The 24861-nt window shown below is 35.6% G+C and overlaps 1 protein-coding gene across 2 annotated transcripts in view; it reads right to left on the bottom strand.

The window, feature by feature from the left end:
* Nucleotides 1–21936, bottom strand: part of LOC144979476 (uncharacterized) — a 64951-nt gene extending 43015 nt beyond the window's left edge. For both annotated transcript variants that reach the window (XM_078926148.1, XM_078926149.1), the window contains exons 1-9: nt 21466–21936; nt 17267–17469; nt 15418–15687; nt 14553–14728; nt 13077–13277; nt 10897–11029; nt 9530–9773; nt 5398–5610; nt 278–450 (exon numbers count right to left, since the gene is read on the bottom strand). In XM_078926148.1, the coding sequence (XP_078782274.1) occupies nt 278–450; nt 5398–5610; nt 9530–9773; nt 10897–11029; nt 13077–13277; nt 14553–14728; nt 15418–15687; nt 17267–17469; nt 21466–21617 (1765 nt within the window). In that variant the 5' untranslated portion in view covers nt 21618–21936. The remainder of the gene's footprint in view (nt 1–277; nt 451–5397; nt 5611–9529; nt 9774–10896; nt 11030–13076; nt 13278–14552; nt 14729–15417; nt 15688–17266; nt 17470–21465) is intronic.
* Between the last annotated feature and the right edge of the window lie 2925 nt (nt 21937–24861).

The following is a 24861-nucleotide window of genomic DNA, read 5'->3' as shown; positions in this document are numbered from 1 at the left end:
TGAATATACGATGCCCCACAAAAATAAGCAGCAATAAAACACTGTATGAAAAATGCAAGGACAGACCCTTATCTATCCAAATCCTGGAGACAAGATGTAGCAATGACTAAAGATGTAGCAATGACTATGACATTTTTTTCTTCTCTATTTTTGTGGGGGAAATACAACGTTGAATTCAAAGCCCTATCTCCACTGAGTAAATATCTTTTTGAATTTTGAAAATTTTTTGTATGGCACCTTTCATACACACTTGTTCAGTTCTTTTGCTATAACCTACCTTCCTTTGCTGGCTGACTGAATGTGAGTAAGGTGCCGTTGACAGCTGAATGTACTGGAATAGGCAAGGGGGGAGGGGGCAGGTCGACAACATTTCTACTGTTGTGTGCATCTGGCGTGTGATCCAATGTTGTAGCCATGCCGTGTTTGGACAACTGATCCGTTGCCTGTGGCCTGAACAAATACAAATAAAAAAATAACACAAAATTAAAACCAAATTGCTGAAATCTACTAGAGCCAACACAAGAACAAGATAATTGCATTATCTAATGATCTCTCCTGAAACATGTCGTAAAAAGCAGATTTTTTCAAAAGAAAAATCCAAGAAAGTATGTACTAACTTTCATAAGATAAATAAAAAACCTAAAATGGACTAATGATTTTACCCCTCATTTCTTCCCACATATTTTTCAAAAAGTTAAAACCCTTGTTTTGCTTTCAATCCAAAATGTCGGAGTGACACACAGAACTGGAAAACCTTTGAACACATTTTGTTTTTTCTGCATTTGAAGCCATTTTCTTCACAACTGATTTATAGGAAATGATAGATTTTTGTAAAACGTGTAAACAAACAATTCATTTTATTAAAAGCATTTCTGTATACAAGCATCGAAATTTCATCAAATGTGAGGGTTTTGAACTTTGAATTTTAAAAGCATCTAAAATAGTTCCTTGGGACACAATGTAATTTAATCTCTCATCAGCTCAGCTGAAAGATTAAATTATCTATTTTCTGAATCAATAAATGTGCAAACCAACCTCACAATTGTCACAGGTAATAAGGTGTTGCCATGTAACAGTCAATTCCATTTAAACAAATTTTTCATCAACTACTAAAAACTTATCATTATGCAAAGCCACAATAATGGTGATTTTGTTTGTTTTTTGTTTGTTTGTTGCTTTAGGTCTCTTCCAACACAATTGAGGTTATATGAGAGACCGCTGAAACAAAAAAACAAGCAATCTAACAAAAATAGTACAAATGTAAATCAAAATCATAACCTAAAGATATCATAAGCTAAATTATAAATAACCAAGAACAAACAGGAAGAAGATTTACAGAAAAAAAAATATCCCCTGTCAAAAATACAATCACAAACCAAGGAAGCAGGATAGGCTAGTAAAGAGAAGAAGAAACGACATCACTATCGGATCGTACACCCATGCGAACATCATAGGTATATGATTCAAGGGTGATGCTCCCATCCAACCACCCGCAATAATGGTGAAGATGACTACGATGTTACTAGTGTGCATATGTGTGAGTGTGTATATATGTCAATATATTATGTATGCAGAGACGCCAACTTTAAATTTGGCTCACAGGAGTTTCAGGCACCACTCGTAGGAATTTCAATGCCGAAAGAGGAATTTCCGCACACAAGAAAAAGGAATTGGAATGGTATTTGGTATTGTGTTTAAATATTGTATTGTTCTAAATAGATAACTGATTAGAATTATATCATGATACATAAACACAATGCCAAATACAATCCCAAAGTTTCCTTATTTCAAATGAAGTAAAGCTCCAAAACCTAATGGTAGAGATTGTAGTACTGATGGTAATGTGGTGTTGGTGGTTGTAGTAATAGTAGTAGTGATGATGAAGATGTGATAGTGGTTGTTGTTAGTGGTAGTGATGATGATATGGTGGTGGTAGTGGTGGTGGTTGAAGTAGTAGTGGTAGTGATGATGAGGTGGTGGTGGTATAGTGGTTGTAGTAGTTGTGGTCGTGATGATAATGATGTGGTGGTGGTTGTAGTAGTGGTGGTAGTGATGATGTGGTGGTGATGGTGGTTGTTAGTAATGGTAGTGATGATGATGTGGTGTGGTGGTTGTGTTAGTAGTGGTAGTGATGATGTGGTGGTGGTTGTAGTAGTTGTAGTGGTAATGATGATGTGTGGTGTGGTTGTAGTGGTGTGATGTGGTGGTGGTGGTTGTGTAGTACTGGTGTGATGATGATGTGGTGTGGTGGTTGTATTATTTGTGATAGTGATGAGATGTGTAGTGGTGTATGTAGTAGTAGTAGTAGTAGTAGTATGTAGTAGTAGTAGTAGTAGTAGTAGTAGTAGTAGTAGTAGTAGTAGTATAGTAGTGATGATATGATGTGGTAGTGGTGGTGTGTATGTAATAGTAGTATAGTAGTAGTAGAGTAGTAGTAGTAGTAGAGTAGTAGTAGTAGTAGTAGTAGTAGTAGTAGTAGTAGTAGTAGTAGTGTAGTAGTAGTAGTAGTAGTAGTAGTAGTAGTAGTAGTAGTAGTAGTAGTATGTAGTAGTAGTAGTAGTGGTAGTAGTAGTTGTAGTTGTAGTAGTAGTAGTAGTAGTAGTAGTAGTAGTAGTAGTAGTAGTAGTAGTAGTAGTAGTTAGTAGTAGTAGTAGTAGTCGTGATGAGATGTGGTTGTATTGTGGTTATAGTAGTAGTGGTGTAGTGATGATGTGATGGTGTAGTTGTAGTAGAGTGGTAGGATGATGATGTGGTGTGTGGTGGTTGTAGTAGTAGTAGTGGTAGTGATGAAGATGAGTGGTGGTGTGTTGTAGTAGTAGTGGTAGTGAGGATGTTGTAGTGTGTGGTTGTAGTAGTAGGAGTAGTGATGATGATGTGGTGGTGGTGGTTGTAGTAGTAGTTTAGTGGTAGTGATGATGTGGTGGTTGTAGTAGTAGTGGTAATGATGATGTGGTTGGTGGTGGTGGTATTGTAGTAGTAGTGGTAGTGATGATGTGGTGGTGTGTGTGGTTGTAGTTAGTAGTGTGGTAGTTGCTTAGTTATGATAATGTGGTGGTGGTGGTTGTAGTTGTAGTAGGTAGTAGTATGATGTGGTTGGTTTGGTGGTTGTAGTAGTAGTGGTATTAATGATGTGATGGTGGTGGCTGTAGTAGTGGAGGTAATGACGATGTAGTGGTGGTGGTGGTTGTAGTAGTGGTGGTGGTGGTTGTAGTAGTAGTGGTAGTGATGATGATGTGGTGATGTAGTAGTGTTAGTGATGATGATGTGGTGGTGGTTGTAGTAGTATTAGTGGTAGTGATGATGATGTGGTGGTGGTGGTTGTAGTAGTAGTGGTAATGATGATGTGGGGGTGGTTGTAGTAGTAGTGGTAGTGATGATGTGGTGGTGGTGGTTGTAGTAGTAGTGATAGTTGCAGTGATGATGATGTGGTGGTGGTGGTGGTTGCAGTAGTAGTGGTAGTGATAATGTGATGCTGGTGGTTGTAGTAGTAGTGGTAGTGATGATGATGTGGTGGTGGTGGTTGTGGTAGTAGTGGTAGTGATGATGATGTGGCGGTGGTGGAGTAGTAGTAGTGGTGATGATGTGGTGATGGTGGTTGTAGTGGTAGTGGTGGTGATTGTAATGGTGATGGTAGTTATGGTAGTGGTAGTGATGATGATGATGTGGTGGTGGTGGTTGCAGTTGTGGTACTGATGATGATGTGGTGGTGGTGGTTGTAGTAGTAGTGGCAGTAATGATGATGTGGTGGTGGTTGCAGTAGTAGTGGTAGTGATGATGGTTGTAATACTAGTGGCAATGATGATGATGTGTTAGTTGGAAAAGGGGGGGGGGGGGGGTATCCTTGGAACAAATTGACCTCACCGGAATTTGACGGAAGTTGCCCGGAGCCCGGAATTTTTTGCTCCAGACCGGAGTTTTTTCCGGTGAAACCGGAGTTTTGGCATCACTGTGTATGTGTTCTTAATAATATTGTATTGTTATAAATGTGTAACCAAATGACAAATTGCCACTATTTTGAGGACAATAAAGACATCTTATTATTATTATTATTATTAATAATAATAATTATAAATAATAAAGTATTAAATGCCAAAGCTTCAAAGCGCTTTACAATATACTTATCAAACCATCAACACACTCATATCGAGCCAAACAGACACACAAAACAGTCGTACACTAATTATGTAAGTTTTATAAAATGAAATTGACATTCAACAAAATGGAATAAAAAAAAAAACGAATAATTTACTCATCAAGAAGAATAATGCCTGGGATAAAATTATTAATATTATTATTATTATTATTATTATTATTATTATTACAGTTCACTCTGGATAATCGCAGTACCTTGGGATCAGCAAAAATGTTGCAATTAACCGAAGTTGAGTTTCCAGTCCACTATTGCAACATTTTACACATTTATGGTAAACCCAACCCGGTTATTGTAAACAGACCCTCTGTTTGGAACGCCTTACCACCGAACATTCGTGAAAAAGAATCTTTGTTTATTTTTAAACGTTTGCTTAAAACCTATATGTTTCATTTTTAGTAGATGGTATGAGAAGCAAGATAGGTCTGGTTTGTGTTGTGTATGTGTGTGTGTGTGTGCTTGTGTGTGTGTGTGCTTGTGTGTGAATGAGTATGTTTCAGCCAAAGTAATTTGTAATTTAAGCGCTTAGAGTCCAATGTCTCAAGAGTTACATAAGTTTTCAGCAATATTATTATCATTATTATTATTGCTCTTAGTCCACCACAGACTGAGCAATTTGATTGAAATAAAACCATATGGCAGCCCTGTATAGATTTTGACAAGCAAAAGCTGCATTGATGCAATCCGACATCTTATTCAGACTGGATTCACTTTCACTCTTTTGTTCTCATCAACATGTGTAAGAGTCGAAGACAGTAAGCTCTCGCCAAACCCCAAACCCATTGGTCACAATGCACAGTTGTCAATCCCAAACTAAAGGATATCACTCAGTCTTTCCTTACAACAGTCATTGGTCTACCAATGCCCCTCCCCCTCACCTATCTTATGGTCACAGATGACTGCACAAATCCATACTGCAATGCCCCACCCTCTTTGTCTCTAAAAGAGTGGTGAAATACCGCCCACTCTCTATTCTTCAACCTGTCATGATTTCATCCATTATGAAATTTAATCATGAGATTTTGTTTGATTGATTCTTGAATTTGCCACTTTTTGATATTTGTTGCGATTAACCGAAGTTTGTTGCAATTAACCAGTGACTTTTATATAGAATTAATTCCGTTTCTAGGAAAATGTTGCGATAAACCTAAAGTTGCGATTGTGATTATCCGGAGTAGACTGTATTATTATTATTATTATTATTACATTTCATAGGTGGTTTTATAGTTAAGAGAAAATATTCTCACCAACTCTGCTCCTTGTTATTCCCAGCCATCGTCGCTTGAGATGAAGACCCCCTGGCTTCATCTGTTGAAGGACTACTGTTGGAATCTAGGCTCAGGTTGGTTAACTGTCCTTCCACCTCACTTGGCACCACTTGATGTTTCCCAACAGCCCCAGCGTTGACCTCTGACTTTGGTCCCAGTTTGTACATGCTCCGTCTTGACCTCTGTCTATGTCTGAGGAAGTCATTGTTGACAAAAATGGAAATTTGGCATTTTGTGACATTAAAAACTAGAGCATTTATATAGCGCACTAAACGTGCTCAAAGCACTTTACAAGGGGCCCTAGCCAACAGCAGCACTTAACATGTAGAACAAGACATGACGATGCCTGTTAGGCGATATTTTATCTTTTCCGACAGAGACAATGCTCTTAATAACCAGATACTCATTTTACACCCGAATACATTGAGAGAATGTTAGTAAAGAGCCTTTTCCAAGGGCTCAACTATGTGCTGCTCACAGTGGGTCTTAGAGCCTGTAGAGCTATACTACTAGTCCACATAGCCACACAAATAACCTGAAGCATTTGGGAAAACATAACAAACATTATATATATATGTATATATATATATTTATGAGTGTTGGTGGGTACTTGTAGGTACGAAAGTGCTCGATAATGGTGGTTAGAGCTAATATATAATGTAAATTTTCACTCAGATTTTTTGCTGAGACGACTCGTTTCTGTGTATTTCTCACACTTCTTCAGTCGGCATAATCCATTTTGTCATGTCCGTAGAAAACTCCAAACTCCAAACAAGAGTTTGGAGTTTTCTACGGACATGACAAAATGGATTATGCCGACTGAAGAAGTGTGAGAAATACACAGAAACGAGTCGTCTCGGCAAAAAATCTGAGTGAAAATTTACATTATATATATATATATATATATATATATGTGTGTGTTTGTCTCCATACATATTAAATACAAAACACTTAGTGAAATTACAAACCCTCCCATAACCCCACCCCATGGGTGCCAGCAGGAAGAAGTGCTGAAACCTGAAACTAAAATCTCGACACTTTGCCAAACCTGAAAATGATCCTACTGAAAATGCGGCCTAAACTTAACTCTTATTTCATCACCGTTTTTATACCATTATTAAATTATTACACAGCAAACATATTGACACAATGAGAAAATTAATTTGATTTTAAAACCAACTTAATATGATGCTATTATGTTATTTTACTCAAAACACTGTAACCGGAGGTATTTGACTTCCGAGATATCACGAAACCGGAAGTCCGGCATAAACCGGAAAACTGGCACCCATAACCCCACCCTTTACCCAGTCACTTTTCCTGATTGCTATACTAAATCTATGACAAAAGAAGAGAAAACAAAATCCAAAAACAACGGTTTTCAGACCTAAACAAAAATCCAGTCATTCATTTTAACATATATCAATTAAAGAAAAATTCTAAAGACCACAAAAGAATCATCCTAAAGAATCAAAATAAACTTTTTAAAATGATGATGATGGTGATGATGATGATTTTCTGGAATAATATGAAGGCTGGTTTTCCAAAACTCGTTAAGTCGATTTTTCTACTTTTCAAGATTTTCCGTCCATGAGATAAATTGAAATGTAAACTTTATTTTAAGCATCAAGAATTTCCCTAGTTTGTATGAATTTGAAGTTTAAATATGATAAAATAATAGACCGAATGAGAAATTTTAGGGGAAATAATCCTCAATATTATCTCAAAATGGGAAAAAACAGATTTAAGGAGTTTTGGAAAAGAACTCTTCATTTGATAAAATCAAAACCTGAAATATAGCAAGGGAATAGGGAAATCCGGAATGAGAAAACATATCAGGAATTTCCCAATAAAATCAGTAGGGTTGGTAGGTCTGTAAACTTGTTTTATGTAAGTTTGAACCAGATGTTGAATATTTAACAGAAAACATATCAGGAATTTCCCAATAAAATCAGTAGGGTTGGTAGGTCTGTAAACTTGTTTTATGTAAGTTTGAACCAGATGTTGAATATTTAACAGAAAACATATCAGGAATTTCCCAATAAAATCAGTAGGGTTGGTAGGTCTGTAAACTTGTTTTTTTTTATGTAAGATTGAACCAGATGTTGAATATTTAACAGAAAACATATCAGGAATTTCCCAATAAAATCAGGAGGGTTGGTAGGTCTGTAAACTTGTTTTATGTAAGATTGAACCAGATGTTGAATATTTAACAGAAAACATATCAGGAAATTCCCAATAAAATCAGTAGGGTTGGTTCGTCTGTAAACTTGTTTTATGTAAGATTGAACCAGATGTTGAATATTTAACAGAAAACATATCAGGAATTTCCCAATAAAACCAGTAGGGTTGGTAGGTCTGTAAACTTGTTTTTTTATGTAAGATTGAACCAGATGTTGAATATTTAACAGAAAACATATCAGGAATTTCCCAATAAAATCAGTAGGGTTGGTAGGTCTGTAAACTTGTTTTATGTAAGATTGAACCAGATGTTGAATATTTAACAGAAAACATATCAGGAAATTCCCAATAAAATCAGTAGGGTTGGTTCGTCTGTAAACTTGTTTTATGTAAGATTGAACCAGATGTTAAATATTTAACAGAAAACATATCAGGAATTTCCAAATAAAACCAGTAGGGTTGGTAGGTCTGTAAACTTGTTTTTTATGTAAGATTGAACCAGATGTTGAATATTTAACAGAAAACATATCAGGAAATTCCCAATAAAATCAGTAGGGTTGGTAGGTCTGTAAACTTGTTTTATGTAAGTTTGAACCAGATGTTGAATATTTAACAGAAAACATATCAGGAAATTCCCAATAAAATCAGTAGGGTTGGTAGGTCTGTAAACTTGTTTTATGTAAGATTGAACCAGATGTTGAATATTTAACAGAAAACATATCAGGAATTTCCCAATAAAACCAGTAGGGTTGGTAGGTCTGTAAACTTGTTTTATGTAAGATGGAACCAGATGTTGAATATTTAACAGAAAACATATCAGGAATTTCCCAATAAAATCAGTAGGGTTGGTAGGTCTGTAAACTTGTTTTTTTTATGTAAGATTGAACCAGATGTTGAATATTTAACAGAAAACATATCAGGAATTTCCCAATAAAATCAGGAGGGTTGGTAGGTCTGTAAACTTGTTTTTTTTATGTAAGATTGAACCAGATGTTGAATATTTAACAGAAAACATATCAGGAAATTCCCAATAAAATCAGTAGGGTTGGTAGGTCTGGTCTGTAAACTTGTTTTATGTAAGTTTGAACCAGATGTTGAATATTTAACAGAAAACATATCAGGAAATTCCCAATAAAATGAGTAGGGTTGGTAGGTCTGTAAACTTGTTTTATGTAAGATTGAACCAGATGTTGAATATTTAACAGAAAACATATCAGGAATTTCCCAATAAAATCAGTAGGGTTGGTAGGTCATTTTTAGCACGTGCGAGACGTGGTGAGCGAATTTCAGGTCAAAAAAAAAAGCATCGGCCATCAGTAAAGGCTAATAGTATACAACTCAGTGGGAAATCATTAGCCTACGCCAACGATTAAAAAATTAACGACAATTTTATATGTGTATACTTTCTTTTGATCGCAAGCATATAACTCTTTTTTATGAAAAACAGCTTTTAATCTAAGACAAATGACGATAAAAACCAATAGGGAATGAGATTAGCGGAAGAGTAGCATCCCTTGATTGGACGTCACCTTACAGAGAGAACGTCAATTTAAAAACTTATAGCTTTCAACTGAGGATATCTTTCCTTTGGATAAGGAGATTTCACTAATTATGAAAAAGGATTAAAGAATGAAAAATAATATCAAGCTTTAAAATATAATGTTATTGGGGTGAGAGAAAAAAATGTTTAGAATTAAACACACGGTTCGATAAAACTTAAAGATCGCTGAGAAACTATTTAACTAACCGCGCGGTTTCACTGGAAGCGAGGACTAAAGACGCATTTGCAAAACCATATTGACGTTCTCTCTCTAATAACATCTCTGCCGGTGACGTCCAATCAAGGGACGCTACTCTTCCGCTAATCTCATTCCCTATAGACTGACTAACTGGTTCTCACCCGGTCCACAAAGTCAATGTGTTTGTTTACCTTTCTAATTCCTGCTGAGAGTGTGCAAAAGTGCAAGTATTCCCCCTTGGGCAGTAACCCTTGGTCGTGATGTCCCAGCACATGGAGGTCTTATACTGCACATTTGGCACAGTCTGAGAGTCTGGATGTGGCCCACCACGACGGCTGATGCTGGGCTGGGACATGAAGTTGACAAAGGCTTTCATCACCATACTGAGTGACTGCATGATGGCTTTCATGTCCTGTAGGCTTGGAGTTTGGGCGTCTAGTGGGAAAATATCAATGATAATAATAACATGTTCAAAAACAGTACACTTTCTTACCACAATACTGACTTTTAAGATTAGTTTATCGGTATGATACACATTCAGAAAAAAAAAAAGAAAAAAAAATTTTAATTTTAAAAAAAGCTTTTATATAGCACAATATCAATTAAATGTGCTCAAAGCGCATTACAAGGGGTCCCTGGTCAACAGTAACATTTAACATGTAGGACGGGACATGACGCGATATTACAATTTTTCGGACAAAGACAATACTCTTAACAGCCAGGTACTCGACCATATTTGATTGGTTTGTACTAAAAAAATGACATTTTAACTTTCTATCTGCTGGTGTATCTTTACAAACTCAAAATTGTTTTCAAAATCAATTTTTTTTCAAATCCTAGCACAGGTAGTGTATAATTCTCTTCCATACGTGGATATTTAATGAACAAATCATCTTTTAGCAATAAGTTCCTGATACAAATGAATCCCCTTTCTAAATTGTTAAAACAGTGTATAATTTGGAAATCATCTTTGCCTCATTGTTTTGTCATCTTTGGCATTTATTTGCCCCTTTAACAGCTGTAAATATTGATATATTTTTTTAATGTCTTTCTGGCTTGTTTCCAAAGTATAACAATTAATAGTATAAAAACAAAATTAAAATTAAAATTTATTTATCTTATTTACTATTATTTACTTATATCAACTATATTGCTTTATAGAATTATGTAAACACGTTTATTATAACATCTTTTTATTCACTCTTGAAATTCAAGTTTGTAAAACCAATTTCCTCCTAGATGAATAAAGTTTATTCATATCCCAGTGCTTCCTCCAAGAAATTGTCAAAAAAGAGGATTTTTTTAGTAGCCCGAAGGGGGGTCGGGGGGCATGCCCCCCCCAGAAAATTTTAAAAATTGACATGCAATTAGAGCCATTTGGAGCCACTTTGGCATCAAAATTATGATTTTTGTTAAGCACTCCAATAAAAAAAAATTTTCTTGAAATTTTCCGCGAATATTTCTCTTGGCATAAAAGCGGGAAAGAGGAAGCTGATATCCAAAAAAGAAAACCCCAGAAAACAAGACAAACTAAATCTGACTTTTTCTAAAATCATACCTGAATTTGGATCGATGTAGGAAAGAAACTCAAACCGATGTCTTAGTTTGAGAAAGCCACCAGGATCACCGTTTCTCTGTAGTACCTGAACCAACTCCAACACGCACTGACTGAAGGACTGGGGATTTTGTAACTGACAATACAAAGAATTGTAGAAAAAAATAATCATTGAGAATGACTAGGGATGCAAAGCTTCATTCCAAGACATAAAATTATAAGAAAAACAAAGAGAAAAATTTGTCATATTCTAAACATTTTCTATAAATAACAATGTGAAATTGAATGTAAGCGTCAATTTAATTACAAAAACAGATCAAATGAGCATTACGGGTTTCCCCTTCATCAACAAAACAGGATGAATGAAACACCACAGATGAATGAGATGATGTGGTAGTGGCGTAGCTAAGATGAATCAATCATTTTTTAAAATGTTTTGTTGATGGAGGGGAAACCCGAAAGGTTCATTTGATCTGTTTTTGTAATTAAATTGAAGCTTACATTCAATTTCACATTGTTATTTATTTCTTCGAGCTTCTAGCAGCAACATATACAAACATTTTCTATTAGCTTTTCAAGATGAAAAATTGAAAACATTTTTTAACAATGAAATTTTTGTAAAAAGAGGAGTCTAGTGTAGGCACAAATTCCATCATTCAAATGTGAAAAAAAAGGATGCGGAAAAAATAAGTCCTGGACATGTCAGTGACAGATATGAATAAAAACACTTGCGGCTATAGAGAGGACGTCAGCCACTCTCTTCGCAAGTCAGTAGTCAGTGATTATCAGCTAATCCTTGGGTTCTTGGAAAATATAGAAACACGGCCATTCATTTAAAAAAGACTATTTTGTAGACCAAGATATTGCTTTAAAATCTCTTCAGACATAGAACGGTCAACTTGACGTTTAGACCAAATCATTTCGAAGATCGATCTGGCAACAGCAACGCCTGGAATGGAGGATTTAAATGCGGCATCTGGCGATTCTACTGCTACGACAGAAGATGCTCCATTTGACGACGTCGAGATGGACTCAATAATGGGTTTGATGAAGCGTTTGACTAAGAACCCAAGGATTAGCGAAGAGAATGGCTGACGTCCTCTCTATAGCCGCAAGTATAAAGACGATGGTTTGAGAATTCCAAGTCCTGGGGAGGAATATCAAATTAAGAAACTAAGGGGCAGGCACAGGTATAAGATAAAGATCTGAACAAGTGTGTATGAAAGGTGTCAGACAAAGCAAGAAAGAAACATTCAAAAAGAAAGATGCCATCCCAAAAAATCAGTCCACCTCAACCGGGGATCGAACCTCAGACCTTCTAATTACCGGTCAGACTTGCTTTGACTGTAATCAGAAGGTCTGACGTTTGATCCCCAGTCGATGTAGACTTGAGTTTTTGGGATGTTGTTTTTCTTGCATTTTTCTTTCTTGCTTTGTCTGGCACCTTTCATACACACTTGTTCAGATCTTTATCTTGGAGAGGAAGGGGGATGGAGATTGTGACAGAAATGCAGTGGACGACGAGGAGGAAAATGTCGTGGTGAAGAATTAGAAGACAAATTGTTTGTTTTTGTTTTTAAGGGTTTTACAGTGCTTACACATTAAGGTCATATCAGCGCCAGTAAAAAGAAAGAAAATGGGATAGTAAAAAGTTCTTGAATTACAATTAAAGCACCCAAGAAAAGGTAAGACAAAGGGGAATTGGTTCAAATTGGGAACAGATGTAGATTCCAAGAGCACACTGTCAAAGTACTTAGTTTGAGATCACCTAAAAGTCTCATCCAGACACAAGCACAGGTCCCAACTAAGAGGAATACACTCAAATGTTTACCAATCATATAATATAATATGTAAACTAAACATAATACAATGCATAACAGAGAGATGGTTTACAAGGAAAAAAATATCTCCCAAAACAATAACTATGCATTTGACTGTTTCCTTCCCAGCCAGGACTCCGGCCAGGGCCAGGACAAAATCAAGTAAGTTCATTTCAAGACAAAGACAGAAAGCATGTTGGAAAACAGATATAAGGGGATAGAAGACACAGTATGTACCTCCCTGCCCACTATGGGAGGTCAGGAACCCCACCCAGGAAATGCAGTGGACGACGAGGAGGAGAATGGAGTGGTGAAGAATTGGAAGACAAATTGTGCTATATATTCAAGTAATAAAATATCCACCTTATCCATGATGGACTGCATGTGAGATTTGTGTGTCATGTCTCCGTACAACAACGAGGACCACTGCTCTGGGGGAATCCTCAGACCTGCCTCCATGGCAATCTGGACGATTTGAGCGTCGTGTTCCCTGCGCAGAGCATCGTACTCTCGGAATTCTTCTTTCAACTGCATTAAAGACGATTCTTCATCTCGCTTAGCGACCTGAAAAGATACACGGAAAAATCAAAACAAAGTTGAAAAAAACAAATCAAAGGGCATCAATGGCGAAATAAGGAATGAAAAGTTAATGAGAAGCAAGGATTTTTTGAGTGTCATTTTTAAGGGTGTTTAAAGTTATAGTACAGCACCACTTTTAGGATAATGATATGACAGTACATTTGTCAGATAAGACGATATCAGTATGATCCATTAAAACAATCGGGTCATAATAATTTTTTTTTAATGTTAAGTCTTTAAAGTCTGCCTACATAGCTATTAAAACTATAAGGTCACGTGTTTTAAAACTTTGCAATTTCTCCATAATTATTATCCGCTTAAAGTGGCATTATTGTCATCAATTTTCTGATAAAACATTCGTTAGAGAATCCGAATCTGAAAAAAGAAAAGAAAATCTAATTTCACCAAGCTTGGCTCTAAAATAATCTATATAAGTAGCAGCCTATTTTTTCCTTCATATAGAAAGGAAAAGGGTGATAGACTGAAAATAACTTATCTTATCTTAACTTATCTTAGTTGCATGCCATATAAAACTATATTATATAAATACTGGACTTAAAAAACTTAAGGCAAACAATATGGAGGGAGGGAGGGGAGGGGGGAAGAGGGGGGGGGGGGGGGGGACTAATCATTACCAAAAGAAAAGTGAAATTTGTATATTTGGTATTTAAAAAAAAAAAAATAATAAAAAAAGATTTTTATCAGCCCGAAAGGAAAGATTTCCACGCTTATTTCCATGAATGGTGACTGTAGAAGGCCTCATATAAGATAAAAACAATTCCAATATGATAACAAATCTATTTCTCAATAAAACATCAGCTTTTCACAGAGTCTTTTCAAAATTTAGGTGAGAATATCCTAAAATGGAGAATAACTCTGAATCTGACTATACTGGGCCATCAAATATTTAAAAAACAACAAAAATCAACTGTACATACCGATTAAATCTGAATAAGAGCCAATTTTAATCATCCATCAATTTCTATCTCAAATAACCATCTGGCTCACAAAAAATCTGTACATATATGGAACGAAAGTGACATCACTCATCAGCTCTTTGTCATTGTTTTTAGACAGCCATTTTAACGATTAGTTCTCACCAAATTATAGAAATCAGATGATAAACGTTTAATGTTACACATAATTTTATGTGTTGGTCCGTTATATCCAGTCGGTGGATGTTGCGAGTATTTTACCTAAACGTGAATACCTACAAATGATGACAGTCAAGGTAAAGCCTCTTTTCCAAGCTTTTCTTACCTTGAAACAAGACGCTCTGTACAACAGCTGAACGACGTGACCAATGGCAGTTTTGGAGATGTGAGGATAGGTGGACGATAGCTTTCCCACCACGTAGAGGACCAGGACTTTCCTAGACAACATACAACCATTCTCTAAGGTCAGAAGAATCAGCTTGAGAACCTCTTCTTGCATTGCTTTATTTGAAGAAAAGAAAAAAAAGTTTGGGGGGGTTTAGTGCTATAATAATAATAAAAGAACTGATGAAAAAGGTTATGCAACGGATGGTGCCTTTTTTTTCAGACATATTCTGCGACGAGATTCTAAAATTCTTAAATTTCATATCAATGGTGGTGGTGATGATGTTGAGGATGATAATAATAATAATAATAACAATAATAATAATAATAATAATAATAATAATAATAATAATAATAATAATAATAATAATAATAAATAATACATCATCATCATAATAATAATAATAGTAATAATAATAATAATAATAATAATAATAATAATAATAATAATAATAATAATAATAATAATAATAATAATAATAATAATAATAATAATAATAATAATAATAATAATAATAATAATAATAATAATAATAATAATAATAATAATAATAATAATAATAATAATAATAATAATATATTATTATTATTATTATTATTATTATTATTATTATTATTATTATTATTATTATTATTATTATTTAAAAAATAAAAATTAATAAATAAGTAATAAAAATAATAATAAACATGATAATGATGATGATGATGATGATGATGATGATGATGATGATAATGATGATGATGATGATGATGATGATGATGATGATGATGACAATAATAGTAAGGAATGAAACCAAATCACATACCAGGCCCTAAAAACTGGCATCCTCTGGCCCTCACAGCAGCCCATAAATTAGCAGACAGCTGATGTGGATACTGCCGAGCTGCCAACACTTCAGACAAAATTCTCTCCCCTATTGCTCGTGCAATGCGTGCAGCCCTCGATCTTCCCTCTTCCTCTAGAATCTGACATTGAATGAGACTGATGACTTTCCGTTGTAACGGGCGACTGAGAAAACATTTGGCTTGAGACTTGTCTGTTGAAGAAGTTGAGCTTCCCTCATCGTCTGATGAATCTGATTAAAAATGGCACAGAGCAGAGATTGTGAAATAAATTTACCTGATGACAATGTCAATCCATTGTTGGATCTCATAGAATAACAATAGATAAATAATAAATAATGAAATTCCCTTTATTCATCCCATAGGGGAAATTTGTCTATAGGGTCTATTCCAAGGGAAGACTGGAATAACCGAGGTGTCAGCCACAGTGCAGAGCTGCAAACTGAGCTAGGGCAAGGTGACTTGCTCAAGGCCACACAGCGCAACGGCAGGTGATCAAACTCGGTACCTTTCGGGTACGAAGCAAAGACTGTACCATTGAGCCATGTTGCCCCCTTTGGAAAAAGTCAAACATTACTGAGAACGATCAGTGGTCAGATGGGTGGTAATGACCACTAGAAATGACCCAGTGTGGTCTCATGTTCTCCAACCTTATTAAATTTAGAACAAATACCCAACTGTAAGCAAAGACAATTATTGTATGTAAGCAAGTACAAATTATTAGTCAAAACAGTAGGAATAGGAAATCAGGATCCAGTTGGCTCGCTGGAAGACGGGGTCATCTTTTATTGAATTTCATCCAATAAAAAAAGCATTGTTAAATAAACCAGGGTTGCCCGTTTGCTAATACTAATATATATATATATATGAAAATATTTATTACAAAGCTTCTCTACATCAAATGTTATCAGCCTTGAATCAAAGCCAAGGCAAGGATACACATCCATCTAGCTTCCCCTTAGCCGCTGCCTTTAAACAACCAATCCAGTCATCTTTAAAAAGAAACAACTCACCAATAGGGACCAAGGTCAACCAGAAGAATTTTTTTTAAAGGCTTTAGCCAGAAAAAGGGCAAATCTGGCAAACAATAAATTGTCAAATACTAATGAGCAACCTGGCCAAGTTCAGACGGCCAAAATGTGTGATGGCTTACATAGAGACATACAACAAACAGCTTCGATTCCCACACAAATCATGTATTGTATGGTAATACTTTCCACATTTGGCTTTCATCAACATTGTATGTTCAACTTTAGCCATGAGTGTTTAGTTTATGTAGAAATAATTGGATGCAATAGTCTGATGTCACGTCCAGCAACAGCGGCCATCGTGGTTCTAAACAAAGAAATTTGGTACTTATTATTCTTCATGCTGGCTAGAACTTTTCATATGTCTTGTGATCAGAATGAGTAAAAGTCAAAACATGATCAGATTTCTACTGTTTTTCCCCCTCTGGATACGCTTTTATGCTCGTCTGAGAAATATTTCATAAGGGCGTCCGCCATTGTTCCGATAGTTTAGAGCCAGTTACTAAGTTACCATGCGTCATTACGAGGGAAGTGACGTTACGACTGTTGAAGCGTATTAGCAATGACTTGACTTTCCCACTCCTAAACATCAATCTGCTTCGTGGGGCTTTTCAAAATTGGTCATATAAAATTAGGTTTAAAAAGTCAGCCTTCTCTTATATAATCTGCAGTTACTTACATTACAATAGAAACCACAAAAACCTGTAGGTAATGACATTTGTAGACGTGTAAACAGAGGCTGGCATGACCATTTTCACAATCCAATCACACATGCTGTACTTACTTTCAGCAATAGGCTTCAGGTAGACGCTGATTTCTTGGATACACTGACGGGCAACCTGGTAACATTTTGGGTCATATTCTGATCCCTGCAATGAATCATCACTACTCTCCTTCAAGTTGGTCGCCTCCACTAATTGCATGAGGGCATAATTTGACGGCAGATTTTCGGCATTTTCAGGAAATGGCACCTGGTCAAACGGACACCTGGAGAGAGAATATAGAGGAGAAATGTAAACAACAACTTACTTTTGCTCCAGATTTTTTTTTTTTAATTTTTAAATTCAGCTTTTATACAGCGCAATATCCACTAAACGTGCTCAAAGCGTTTTACAACAGCAACACTTGACATGTAGGATGAGACATGAAGCCTGTTGGGCGATATTACAATTTTTTTCGGACAGAGACAACGGTGTTAAAAGCCAGGTACTCATTTTACACTTGAGTACGGTGAGAGAATGTGAATAAAGAGCCTTTTCCAAGGACTCAACAATACACAGAGTGAGGCTCGAACCCAGGACCTTGCGATTCGAAAGCGAGTGTTATACCACTAGACCACATGGTGGCACAATTTCAGATTTTAGATGATTATTCTATGAATGATGTACAGTGGATGATGCAGTCAAGTTTCTGTTAATTTTCTGACATTCTATTCACCAACTTGTAATTGAGTAGTTGTTCGGACAAATCCAGTACTTTGCGATAGACTAGCATCATCCCATCCAAAGGGTAGCAATCAATTCTTACTTTCATTTTTAAAGAAACCAGGATAAACTCAGGCGTCACAAGCCCTGCGGTCCTACAGCTCTAATATAATGAATGCAAACCATAATGCATTATCAGAAAACTAATTCAACTCTAGCCGTCATCATGACAGTCATTCTACAACTGTTTAAAGCCATCTTGCCACCCAAAGCCAAACTGCACACGTGCGTGCGTGTGTGTGTTTGTGGATGTGTGAGTAATATATTTATGTAGTGTGCATATGGATGTGTGTGTGTGTGAGTGTGTGTATAATTGGATGCGTATGAGCTTGAGTTTGTATGTCCGAATCTGCAGTGTGTAATGTTTTTTACTGATGGTCAATGTGAAGCGCTTCAAAGCTTCGGCATAAGCCCTATATAAATATACATTTATTATTATTATTGATCATTATTATTATTAATATTATTGATCATTATTATTATTATTATTATTGATCATTATTATTATAATTATTATTATTAATATTATTGATCATCATTATTATTATTTATATTATTCTGGGAAAATAAACAGTATGGATCCTGGTGGCCATTGGTCATTGTGATCAGTCTCTGAAACTATGGTCACTTATTGACCTAGTTTGCATTCAGTTTTCTATAACTTCTCAATATTTTTGTTTCTGAAATAAGCAGTATTTGGTTGTTTTTTGTTTATTTCTTTATAAAAGTACAGGGATCCGATTAGCTCAGTTGGCAGAGCACTCGCTTTACATGCAACGGGACTGTGATTGATCCTGGGTGCAGTCGAAAACATTTTTCTGACCCCCCCCCCCCCCCCAACCAGCAGTGAATGGGCAGCTGTCTGTTAGATTTGGCGGAAAGTACTTTGCAATAAACTAGCGACCTATCCAAAGGATAGCAAGCAATTGCTATTGTCCGTTTCATGCTATAGAAACAAATTGGGATAAACTACGGCTCTATGGCCGAATGGCTTTGAAGGATGACTTTATTCTTAAAATTAATAGTAAAAAGCAAATAATTCTTTGTGTGCCTTTCAATTCAATTTTTTTTGCATCAAATATATTCCTTTTTTTTTCTTTGAAATTAATGAATGTCTTATCATCAAGTGTATTGCAATGACTGAATACTATCCCTTTTGTAAATCAATAGACCTAACCCTACCTTACCCATAACAGACATATTTACTAATAAATGCATCTCAAAAGTTTATCGTTTTTATAAAGTGATGATAGGAGGATACAAGGCAGTGAATTGGTTTTGAACTTTGAACTCGTATTTACTGTTGTTTACTTTACCTTACCATTGACCGTTTCGAATGTTTTCATTTATGGTCAAGTTTTTTAGGATTAAAAAAAAAAATCTTTTGACTAATTCTTTCTTGTCCTGTGAAAATATATCTAGACTCTATAATATAACAAGTTTATGACCCAGATGACTTTCATCATCTCCTAAAAATCTATAAATGATGCTTTCATGTTTTCTGTTGTGAAATATCCTTTACAATAACGTATGGTTATTGGTAGTTTTAATAATAATAATAATAATAATAATAATAATAATAATAATAATAATAATAATAATAATATAATAATTATTATTATTATTATTATTATTATTATTATTATTATAGATCTTTATTGCCCATAAATATGGCAATCTGTCATTTAGTTACACTTGTTATAACATTATATGATAACTATAACATGAAAACTGTTCAAGAAAAGTTATGGAGCGTAAAAAAGTGGTCCCTGCTAAGCGGAGTAAAATTTTAGCGATGCTTTGACAAGCAACCAGGTTGCCACATTGGAATTTTTGTAAAACGTTTTTTCAGGGTTGCCAATTCATCAAGAGGCAAAAATTGACTGAACTTTTCCACAAACACACAGACCTGACCAACCCCTTTCTGAGTGCGAACTCCAGTAAAAAGACATTATGTACTTACTTTTTTCTGTTTAGCAAGTGATTGAAAATATACTGAGCGTTTATAACACACTAAATTCCTTAATAATGGAATATTGGCAACCTTGTTTGGTTTTTTGACTTCTTTCCGAGACAGGGATGTTTTTGAGTTTTCAAAAACATGTTACAGCGTAACGAGTAATTTGCTTTTATATATATGATATGAGAAAATATATAATGTATCTATTTCAAATTCCATGCTTTAATCCTCTATGCTAATTTAATCAACATTATGCATTTCTATTGTGATGGCAATATGTACCGACATGTAATGGAACGCAATGATGGGCTTGATTTGACATTGTTGTAATGGACCATACTTTGAGTTAGTTTGTGAGTATTTCCATGACAACAATCCGATGAGCCCATAACAATTTGGGTTATCAGACCTGCAATATATGTGCACGTCGCATAGTAATATTATATCCCAGCATTTTTGTCGAGATTCATCGCAATTATTATTTTTTTTGACAACATAAAAAATTGGCTGCTATTTATCTTAAGCAACGCAACATAAAACATCTGGCTAATAAAACATCTGTAAGATTACTCCGCTCAGCAGGGACCACTTATTTATGAAAGTACCTTATTTTATATTTTCATATATTCTTTAAAACAAACACAACGGCTGAAATTCCACATACAGGCACCACTTCAATGATATTGACTTGCTCACCTGAAGTTTAAGTGAAATTTATCCACAGGAAAAAACAAATTTACCTACATTAGATCAGAAAAACAGAACAATTTCGGGGATTTTTGGTTTAGTTTTCCTCCAAATATTCGGCCAAATGACAAAATATCAGAACAAGGGAAGTAATCCATATTTTAGGCTCGTATTTTTGTTTTAACCTTTGCATCTAATTAATTCTTTTTACATTAATTCACGTGGAATTGGAATAATAATAATAATGAATAATGGTTATTCTATACTATACTTCCTCATGGTCCTGTAACTGTCAAAAATTATTGCACACATTGAAATAGTAGAGTTCTATATACGACTCCCGATTATTTCAATGTTGAATCTCTTGAATACTTATGTATCACCATAATCTCTTTATCTGATTCAATTTCAATAAAGTTTAATTTTAATTTTAATAATAGGTCTGAGTCTGATGACCATGACATTTTAATTTGATTGATCATGGGTCTTCCCTGAATGACTGAGTGAGTGGTGCCTGTATATATGGAAGTTCTTCCATTAATTTAAAATAACCACAAATAGTTTTCAAAATTCAGAAAAGTGAGTGGAGCAGGCACTTATGTTGGTAACAACAAGATATGAAGTGAATAGAAAAGTGCCAGAAGACAATAGAGAATAAAATTTTTTTTTTTTTTTTTTTTTTTTTAAAAAAAAAATTTTTTATTCTCTATTGTCTTCTGGCACTTTTCTATTCACTTCATATCTTGTTGTTCACAAATAGTTTTCATAACATTATTTTAATTATATCCCGGATTCACATCAGGCGGGGGGGGGGGGGGGGGCTAACTATGGCACTGACACTGACTGACTGACCTTTCATTTCCTAATCTTCCGTGAAGACACGATTTACACACAGTATGTCCACATGACAATGACATTGGCCTTTGCTGACAGTCGTTAAATACTTTGCAGCATACTGGACAAGAAATAAATTCCGTCAGCGGCTCTCGTTGTTGATGTAACATGGTGCTGTTACTGTTACTACAGTTGCTGAACAGCAGATGAGTAAAACAATCCAACCAGTTAGAACCAGCGACCAGACAGGTCACCAAACGTTCACCGCTTCAATCACGAATTTAAGGCGATGATGGTCTGCAATAACCATTCCTAGTGAAAACTGAAGTAGAATAAATTAATATAATAAAACAAATAGATGTTAATAAAAACATTGCGCCTGATGAGACCCATAAGGTGTAGGGGACATAGGGGAAAAACCCCAATTATTTGTGGGCAGTGAGCAAATCAGCAACATCAACAATGTCGGTTGATAGTAGGTTGCCAGATTATTTTTCAACAAAATGCCAGGGAAGACTCAAAAAATGCCAAAACACTCAAAAAGATGCCAAAGTCTGTTGACTCCCACCCCCACTAAGAAAACTACTCACTTTTGATAGACAATTTACTATCATATCCTGGTGGCTTGCGTGTTTTCTTTTCTTTTTCTTTTCTTTTTTTTTTTTTGTTTTTGTTTTTTTTTTTTTTGAATTATACTAAATTCCTGTTGGGTAATTATTTACCTACTGACTACTAAGTGGAGTGCTAAACCACTACACCACGGTTGGATTTTAAGAATGAAAAAGAAATGTGAAGATGTTTGTTTTTACGCGTTTAGAAATAATTAAGAAAAGGTGTCATTTGAAGTATAATATACAAGAAAAGAAATGCCAAATGAAAATGCCAAATGCCAAATGATTTTTCTAATGCCAAACGGTTTTCAAAAATGCCAGATTTTTGGAATCTGGCATTTAAAATGCCAAACTGGCAACCCTGGTTGATAGTTGTAGTCGGTAGCCAGGAATCGGGAAGCTTTTTTAAAAAAAATGCCAAACGAACGAATCGAAGAAAAATTTGGACAGTGGTAATTGATATGGAACTGCCAAATTTATGCCGCCACATTATCTGGAGGAAATCACGCATTTTCTATCTGCTTTCTCACATAGCTTTCTTTCAGGCCAATCAAAATCAAGTCATTGATTCCTGCAAGTGTCTCGACTGCGATGTTGAAAACTTAACAAAAATATATACAACTCAATTACAAACAAATATATTTTTAAAATTATGATGTTGATTTTTTCTTTCACACAAGAAGAGAGTTGTGTTCTGTAACTGGCAACGATCTTTTTTTTTCTTCTTCTTTCTTCTTTTAATCGTCGAGGCGGAAATTTCTTGTAAAATAAATCATATAATTTATATCTTGGGTGACGAGCTGGAGACAGATGCAGCCATTACTATATGTATAACTGTGTATGAAATGTACTGATAAACAAAATAAAAATGAATTTAACAGTTTCCAAAAAAATAAAATGAAAAAGAACAAAATACCAAACGTCTCGGAATCTGCCGTCAATCTGGTATTTTAGTAATGTAAATTCATGTTTTAATTACTTTTTTTTTTTTTTTGGCTGAAGAAGGGCCTTGTGTCCGAAATGTTCCATGTTTGTTTTGTTTTTGTTTTTGTTTTTGTTTTTTTGTTTTGTTTTGTTTTTAATTTGAAGTGGTTACATTCATTTTTGTTTATTACGTTTTACAGCTCACAGCTTCTAGCAGTCTTGGTATCACTTTGAGCTGTAAATAAAGATTAAAGCTAGTGAGAAACTTCTGGCCCTTAAAGTTCCAAGCCAAGACCGATGACTTTACTACGAGTTTTAGAACAGGCCAAAAACAAGAAGTGAGCTAGAGAGCAAGATAAAGATCTAAATAAGTGTGTAGGAAAGGTTCCAGACAAAGTAAGAAAGAAAAAAATCAGTCCACCTCGACTGGGGATCGAACCTCAGACCTTCTGATTATAGAGGTATTAAAATTGCCCCAATTATCGGGAGCCTTTGGGGATGTAGTGGTAGTGGTAGCACGTCTAACCAGTAATCAGAAGATCTGAGGTTTGATCCCGCGTCAAGGTAGAATGATTTTTTTGGATGTTTTTTTTTTTTCTTGTATTTTTCGTTCTTGCTTTGAAAAGCGCAATATCCACTAAATGTGCTCAAAGCGATTTTACAAAGGGTCCCTGACCAACAGCAACACGTAACATGTAGAAAGAGACATGACGCTTGTTAGGCGATTGACAGAGACAACGCTGTTGATGGCCAGTTACTCATTTTACACCTGAGTATGGTGAGAGAATGTGAGTAAATAGACTTTTCCGAGGACTCAACTATGCGCTGAGCGAAGCTCAAACCCAGGACCTTCCGATCCGAAAGCGAGTGTCATACCACAAGACTACGACATAGTCGCACAAGTAAAAGAAAAGAAAATAGAAATGATAGGAAGGTCAGATGAACCTTGATTATAGCTTATAAAAGCCCAGGGTTGGTATGCCAGGGTACTGTTGTATGAGAAAGGAACCGCTATGTGGTCTAGTAGTTTGACACTGGCTTTCGGACTGGAGGGTCTAGGGTTCGAGTCCCACTCTGAGCAGTGCATTGTTGAGTTGTTGGAAAAGGTTCTTTACTCACATTCTCTCACCATACTCGGATGTGAAATGTGTACTCGACATGTAAAATCGCACAACAGGCGTCATGTCTCGTCCTTCTTGTCAAGTGTTGCTGTTGGCTATGCTATGGTTCCCTTGTAAATCGCGTTGAGGACGTTTAGTGGATATTGTTCTATAGAAATGCTCACGTTAAGTAAGAATGGAAGCAAACTGATGATGATGATGACGATGATGATGATGATGATGATGATTATGATGATGATGATGATGATGATGATGATTATTATGATGATGATGATAATAATAATAATAAGGCTCTGGGCGCATAACATAGATTAATTTAATCATGAAGCCCTAACACAGTACACGAACAACGCTAATTATACACATAATCAAAAGAAAGCCTGTCGGAATAAGAATGTCTTCAATCGACGCTTGAATTCCTCTAGTGAAGACGAAGAACGTATCTCTAGTGGTAATAAATTCCACAACCTTGGACCAGAATGCTGAAAGGCGCGTTCACCAGCCTTCACTCGACAGCGGGGTGTTTTCAATTTGAGTCGTTCGTTGATCGAAGCGATCGCTGTGGGTTATACCGTTCAACGAGGTTTGAGAGATATGCTGGTGACGAGCCCTCCAGGCATTTGAAAACGATAGTTGAAGATTTATATTTAATCCGCTGGTCCACTGGCAGCCAATGCAGCTGCTGTAGTAATTCGGGAGCTGCAGTTTTTCTGTCTTTCTGTAGTACAACGCGGGCTGCCATGTTCTGTATTTTCTGG

The sequence above is a fragment of the Berghia stephanieae genome, chromosome 9 (assembly GCF_034508935.2).
Source record: "Berghia stephanieae isolate SIO BIC M18660-M18661 chromosome 9, UCSD_Bste_1.3, whole genome shotgun sequence".
Classification (NCBI taxonomy): domain Eukaryota; kingdom Metazoa; phylum Mollusca; class Gastropoda; order Nudibranchia; family Aeolidiidae; genus Berghia; species Berghia stephanieae.
Note: the sequence above shows the minus strand (reverse complement) of the source record. Positions and strands in the feature narration are given on the sequence as shown.